The 7,570-nt window shown below is 43.5% G+C and overlaps 2 protein-coding genes across 3 annotated transcripts in view; one reads left to right on the top strand and one right to left on the bottom strand.

The window, feature by feature from the left end:
• LOC138958413 (cytohesin-interacting protein-like) overlaps window positions 1–7,570 on the bottom strand; it is a 43,592-nt gene that overhangs the window by 13,388 nt on the left and 22,634 nt on the right. The gene's annotated exons all lie outside the window — the stretch shown is intronic.
• LOC138958410 (uncharacterized) lies at window positions 101–7,264 on the top strand. Its single transcript, XM_070329551.1, has 2 exons — window positions 101–6,662; window positions 6,992–7,264. The coding sequence occupies exon 1, from the start codon at window positions 1,533–1,535 to the stop codon at window positions 5,955–5,957; it is 4,425 nt and encodes a 1,474-aa protein (XP_070185652.1). The 5' UTR covers window positions 101–1,532; the 3' UTR covers window positions 5,958–6,662; window positions 6,992–7,264.

Below are 7,570 nucleotides of genomic sequence, written 5' to 3'. Positions count from 1 at the left end.
CTGCGTGTTTTCAAGATGAGTGACTTTTAGAATTAGATCCAGGATATATGAACGATACAGAAATGAAGAATAACCCGTCGACCACGGAACAAGCCAGTAAATAAAAGTTGAATCTATAAATTTACAAATACGTCTTGTGTGTTTTGTGCATGAATCTGCAATAATGGTGTGATAGAATTTTTTTTAGAAACAAAATTCATTCTTGTTCTGATTTATAACGTAAAAGGTGAGGTCTTCGTACCCTCCGAGTACGCAACAGACAGGATCCGCAACATTTGGGGGTACTCGTCCTAGGGATAGTTCCAAGACATTCTTGTTTTTGGGATTATTTCCAAAGACACGAGCCAAAATTCTAAATTTTTAGTTGGGTATCACACCATTGTGCAGGTTTGTCACAAAACTCATTCGGAGGTCTGGCTATGGTAATTCATTTTTGTATTTGTACATTTTGCACGACTGCATGTGCATGAATAGGTCAGTTGGATAGGTATGTTGTAACACGTAGATTTTTGTTTCACATACGAACTGTCAGTATTTGTGAATGCAGTAGGTGATACCAGTAGAAGTGTATGAGTGAAAGAATTGTGATTGGTTTCCTTGGGAAAATTATCTTGGACGCGAGGTAGGTTTTCTTGAGATAGCCAATTTATGAATTCTGAAAGAAAAAGGAAACATTGTAAACCGAACTGAAACATCAACGTATATTCTTTTGTGCGAAGGCACTATTCCATTTTAGTCAAGCAATACTTGAATGTAAGCGCACGCTTGGACTAAAATCGTCCATGACTTTGTATTTCTTGGTGGCATAAGAAATATAGTCGTCATAGATTAAAGTAAAGTAATTCAACTCAAGAAAGCTGAGTTTTGAATGAAGGTTTACCAGAACTATTGTGAGGAGTGCAGTAGGGTCTGATGAGAGTTTTGAGGATAGGTAGAGAATTAGCATGGTATTGCTGAACCTATAAAACTCGAGTTTACCTAGTAAAGCTTAACTTGGATGGATAGACATATAAAAGCATTATGGTTGTTTTTGTCTAGGTTCTGAAAGTCAGAATTGTAAAATCCAGTTAGCCGATTTCCAATTTCGAAAGTCGATATTGGTTTAGTATAGTTGGGTCAATGTGACACTATACTGAGACTAGGTAAGGAAAATAATCTTGTTGTGATAGATTATTTTAGTGAAGCTGGTGTGTTTCCTGAGTCAGTAGTGACTAGGTTTTGTGCTATTGAATTAGTGTCAAGGTCACTCGGAAGCCAGATCACGTTGTGGTGATTGTGTTATCAGTTGTTATAACCCTTCACAAGGAAGTTTGATATAGCAGTTAACTCGGGAGTCGAGTAGGTCTAGGTTAAAGACATAACTACTATAGTCAGTCGGTGTTCTAATCTGGTAGTGATTAGAGGTGTGCTCTTATATTCCTTACTTTTGTATACCAGGGTTACGTGTAGACAAATTAGGATTGAGGAACTGAGTCTTTAGTGTATTTTGGCAAAATAACTGAGACTAGTTGTTGCACCGACAAGTTAAGAAAATGCCGAGACGGCAGGTTATGGAGGCGGAATCTCCGCTGTTGGCATTCAAGCAGGATGGGATTATCCTGGGTCTGTCAGGTATAGAGTTGGCAGACTATATCGAAAAGCGACGTCTGGAAGAGATAAATCGAGAGGAAAAGAAACTCGAAGAGGAAAGAGAGGCGGAGCAGAAAAGGGCGGAAATGGAAGAAGAAGCCAGAAGGGAGGAAAGAAGGGCGCGAGAAAGACGCGAAGAGATAGAAATGCAACAAGAATTCGAACTGAGGAAAATGCGGGAAATGGTTGACCTAGGTTTAAATCAGAATGTAAACCAAAATAACCAGTGCATGCCCAGAGAGTCAAGTAGCAAGATACATATCAATCTGCCAATTTTGGATGACAAAGATGATATAGAAGCCTACTTCAAACAGTTTGAACGCATTGCAAAACTATCAGATTGGGATGAAGATGAGTGGGCAATTCGATTGTCAGGGCAATTGCGAGGTCAAGCACGCCAGGTGTACATCGAATTGTCTGATGAGGAGTCAGTAAACTATGATGAGGTGAAAACAGCGATCTTGCAGCGTTTTCAGCTGACTGCTGAATCTTACAGGAAGAGATTCAAAGAGGTTAAGTGGGAAAAGGAAGAGAGCATCAAAGAATGCCGAAAACGCATGAAAACCTATCTAGATAGATGGAAGGAGTTGTCCGAAAAGGAAGGGAAGTCGGGTGACTTGGAGGATTTAATTCTCACAGACAAACTGTTGGATGTCCTAACTCCGGACCAAAACAGATTCGTTAGGGAAAGAAATCCGACTAACATCGATGATGTTGTGAAACATGTGCAAACATACATAGATGCACGTGATGCCGGGGGACGCATGCCACCGCGACAGTCACAGGGGGGCGAGCGTAGGTTTGACAATAAACCGCGTAATGGACCACCTCCAACCGGGGGTAACGCACAGTCAGACAATAGGCAGCCACACAAGGGCAATAACTTTGGACAGAGGTCGGGGGGTAATCCAAACAGGCAAACAGGGAATAGACCACCACCCAACACGAAGGGGTGCTTCAGATGTGGGGGGCCGCACATGATGCGTGATTGTCCCAAAAGATTGGATGGGCCAAGACCCAGCAGTAATTATGCATCAACATTACTAGCTGCAGTTCGAACGTCAGGTGACGAGGTCACATGCCAATGTCGTAAGGGCGATGCATACGATCCAAACTGTAGAGTACAGGTAGAGGGAAAGGACGCAAGTGGTATCCGTGACACGGGCGCAACTTGTATAGTGGTGAACTCTTCACTAGTGCCGCCGGAGTGTTATACGGGCGAACACCAGAACATAACCCTAGCAGATATGCGTCAGAGAAAAATGCCGATAGCGGTTGTACAAATGGACACACCGTTTTTCTCGGGAGTCACACGCGTGTTGGTGGCAAAAGCTTTGTGTCACCAAGTTCTGATCGGTAATATCCGAAAAGATATGGATGAAAACGAGATCAGTGTACCTGTTTTTCCAATTGTGAAACGGGAGGCAGAGCCACAAATGTGTGCGCCTGTACAGACTCGGAACCAGGAAAAACAGAAGGCGGAGAAAAAACCCTGGGTTCCGAAACAAATCGATCTCGGTCAGATTCGGCCAGAGGATTTGTCTAGAGAGCAAAAGACAGACCCCTCTCTAGCAAAAATCCGCGATCGGGTTGCCAAGGGGGCAAAAGACGGCACTCATTACGAGTGGAAAAAGGATATCCTTTATAGGATATACATGGACAACGGCAGTCCATGCAAACAGGTGGTTGTCCCAGAATGTTTTAGAACGGACGTTCTAAAATTAGCGCACGACACACCTATGGCCGGGCATCAAGGCGTGCGTCGCACCAGAGACAGAATTTGGCGCGATTTTTATTGGCCAGGGATTTGTGGTGACGTCAAACGGTATTGCGCGTCATGTGATGCGTGTCAACGCAGCTCGCGGAAGGGGGCTACAAGGAAAGTGCCTATGAAAAGCATGCCGCTGATAGGGACACCGTTTGAACGAGTGGGAGTCGATATCGTAGGGCCCATCATACCCGCATCTAACCGAGGGCACAAATACATATTGACTATGGTAGACTACGCTACACGGTACGTAGAGGCTACACCACTCAAAGACATTAGAACAGAAACAGTGAGTGAAGCTTTGTGGGTCATGTGGACAAAAGTGGGCATTCCTCGGGAGGTACTGACCGACAGGGGTAGCCAGTTCACAAGCGAGGTTATGGAAGAAGTAAACAAACTTCTGAACATCAAAGGCATCCATACTACGCCGTGGCATCCTCAGACAAACGGGTTGACTGAAAAATTCAACTCTACGCTCAAACACATGATGAAAAAGCTTTGCCAAGAGCAACCAAAAGACTGGGACAAGTTTCTCCCTGCGCTACTGTTCGCGTACAGGGAAGTCCCACAAGAAAGTCTGAAATTCTCACCATTTGAATTGCTGTATGGCAGAGAAGTCAGAGGTCCCATGCAAGTTCTACGTCAAGTATGGACGAATGAGGACACAGCAGATGAGACACGCTCCACTGTCAGTCATATTGTTGATCTCACAAACAAAATCGAGAAGACTTGCGAGATTGCCAAGAACAATCTCAGCAAGGCTGCTCTCAAGTACACAAAGGCGTACAACAAAAAGACAAAAGAAAGAAGTCTAGCGGTTGGAGACAAAGTGTTGCTTTTGTTGCCTGAGAAGCACAATAAATTGCAGCTGACATGGAAGGGTCCGTACCCAGTGATAGAGAAAGTCGGTAGTTGCAACTACAGGGTGAAAATCAAGGGACGTGACAAGCTGCTACATGCAAATCTGCTGAAGTTGTATGTAGAACGCGAGTCAGAGTCCAAAGAGAACAGGTCCGAGCAAACTAAAGCAAAGACTATAGTGGAAGTTCCGGAAATAGTGGCGGTGGTGGTGGATGATGTGCATGATGATGAAATGGGTGATTTGGGGATAGACCGATTTCCCATGCTTTCCCTAAAACCAAAAGAAGGTCCCAAAGATGTAAACATCAATCCAGACCTAGAACCACAAAGACAAGCAGAAATACAAGCACTTTGTGACAGGAAGGTCAAAGCACTCAAAGACATACCTGGGAAATGTGTCATTGAAGAGTGTGAGTTCAAACTGACATCACAAGAACCTGTGCATGTAAAACAGTACAAGCTACCTTTTTCACAAGTAGAAATTGTGAAGAAGGAGGTCAATGACATGCTGAAGTTAGGTGTCATAGAACCTAGCATTTCACCATACAACAGTCCGATTGTATTAGTGAAAAAGAAGGATGGGTCAATTCGATTCTGTATTGACTACAGACAGCTGAATCGTGAAGTAGTGTTCGATTCTGAGCCTATCCCAGACGTACCCTTGATCTTTGCAAAATTGCAGAAAGGGCGCTATTTGTCAAAGATTGACTTAACAAAGGGGTATTGGCAAATTCCCATCAAGGAAGAAGACAAAGAAAAAACTGCTTTTAGCACACCACTTGGGCAATTCCAGTTCGCCTACTTACCGTTCGGAGTGAAGACAGCCAGCATGATCTTTACTCGCATGATGCGGAAGCTCTTAGAACCGCTAGGACGTGATGATGTCGAGCATTTCATAGACGACATCATTATCGCGACAGAAACGTGGGAGCAACACGTAGAGGCGGTAGAAGCAGTTCTGTCTAGACTGGAAGAGGTATGCTTGACTGCAAAGCCATCAAAGTGTTACTTTGGCTACGCAGAGCTGGACTACTTGGGACACCACGTAGGGCAAGGCATGACCAAACCAGATGACGAAAAGACCGAGAAAATCAGGAGCGCAAAAAGACCTGAAACCAAAAAGGAAGTCAGGGCTTTCTTAGGACTGGCAGGATTCTACAGAAAGTATGTCAGTGACTATGCCAATCTCAGTGCACCGCTGACGGACTTGACAAAGAAAGGTCTACCTGAAAGGGTAGTGTGGAACGAAGAGTGCGAGGAAGCCTTCACGAAGCTCAAACAAAGTCTGGTATGCAAGCCAGTGTTGCTGCTGCCAGATATCGACAAACCGTACACAGTGAGGAGTGACGCGTCCGATATCGCCATAGGCGCGGTACTTCTACAGGACCAAGGTCAAGGACTTCAACCAGTGGCGTACGCGAGCAGGAAGTTGAACAAGGCAGAACGTAACTACTCGGTCATTGAGAAGGAATGTTTGGGAGTAGTATGGTCGATCAAGAAATTTGAACAATACTTGTACTCGGTACATTTCACTCTGGAGACCGACCACCAACCACTCACATACCTGCAGAAGACCAAGACAGAGAATGGACGTCTCATGAGATGGGCACTCCAGTTACAACAGTACTCCTTTACTGTTAAAATCATCCGAGGGGTTGATAACGTTGGGGCCGACTATTTGAGTAGACTGAATAACTAGGTTTAGCTTAAACATGAATGTTTCAGCTCAAGAGGAGGGGCGTATGTTGCGAAAATGTACGCAAGCTATTCAGGTCCATACAAATACCGAGCACCGTCAGGCACCTATGGTCTATTTAATTAGGTGATGCAGCAAGTGCCTATGTATTGTCGGGAAAACCGAAGTATAATTACGTCAAAGTTTTGCTATCAGTTGACGTCATTTTGTTTGTCGTCAAGGAGTTGTCGTATTTCTTGAAGGAGTTTCCTTCAAAGCTTATTCTTTTACTTTCGATGTGATCGTCAGTTTACTTTGTTCATTAGTATTGGGAACATAAGGAGTTAGATAATAAATGAGGTTATTATTAGGTACGAAATTCTTGATCGCTATTTTCGCGAATAGACAAGAGTTTCCATTGGTCTAGGTTAGCTAACAACGCAAAGATGAGTTTCGGTTAGCGATTAAGGAGTTTGCGCAGAGAGAGAAAAGAATAACGATCGAAAAGAAAAGGCAACGGAAAGTGGAAGAGAAGGAGCGAAAGCATGAGAGGACCACAACAACACCGTTCTATGCCTATGCCTAGAAGCAAAAACCATCGCCAAGGGCGAACGAAGTTGGCAAGAGCTTACACAGAGGAGACACCCTATCTTTCACGGAGCGACCAGAGATCTGGCAGTGAGCGACAGCGGTAGCCGGTAACCGTCAGGGTGATGGAATCTTTTCTCGGTAAATATGTTTTTTAGATCCAAGTTGATTTTCCCAAGGTTACCAAGTTAATTTTTATGAGCACTGTATTGGTCACGGTATCACAAGTGTGATCAAATACCAAGATTTTATGTGATCACTGTAGATCAAACGTAATACATTGTATGAACGTTGAGCAGCATGAGGAACGAATGTGGATAATTAATTGTTTATAAAGTGTTGTAATGAATGATATAGTTGGATCTCCATTTGAATAACAAGATGTGTTTTTATCACACAGGTCTCAGGGGAAACGGTTTGTATGATGATAGAATAATTCCCAGTTCTGAGACTTGTCATTATTTCGACAGATATGTTGGTGTTTCGAGTTACGACTACGAGTTTCCAGTTCGAGATCTGAGGGACGAGTTTTTTTCACGATCAACCCTCTAACTTCGTGCGATGTTTTCCTGATCATCAATGATGAACTTTATGTAACCGTTCGACGATAACCAGCCTGGACCACACGACGTTCCGACTGTCAACATCATCACTGCGTGTTTTCAAGATGAGTGACTTTTAGAATTAGATCCAGGATATATGAACGATACAGAAATGAAGAATAACCCGTCGACCACGGAACAAGCCAGTAAATAAAAGTTGAATCTATAAATTTACAAATACGTCTTGTGTGTTTTGTGCATGAATCTGCAATAATGGTGTGATAGAATTTTTTTTAGAAACAAAATTCATTCTTGTTCTGATTTATAACGTAAAAGGTGAGGTCTTCGTACCCTCCGAGTACGCAACAGACAGGATCCGCAACATACGTTACACGCTGAAAACAAAAAAGTTATCATACTTCACTGTTGACTTTCGAAACCGTTTTGGGATCCCGTTAGAGACTCGGTGGAGACTACAAACCACCACCTGCGCGAAAGCGTTTTCTG

This window comes from Littorina saxatilis, linkage group LG2 (genome assembly GCF_037325665.1).
Source record: "Littorina saxatilis isolate snail1 linkage group LG2, US_GU_Lsax_2.0, whole genome shotgun sequence".
Classification (NCBI taxonomy): Eukaryota; Metazoa; Mollusca; class Gastropoda; order Littorinimorpha; family Littorinidae; genus Littorina; species Littorina saxatilis.
The sequence above is the reverse complement of the archived record's forward strand: the minus strand, read 5'-3'. Positions and strand labels throughout refer to the sequence as shown.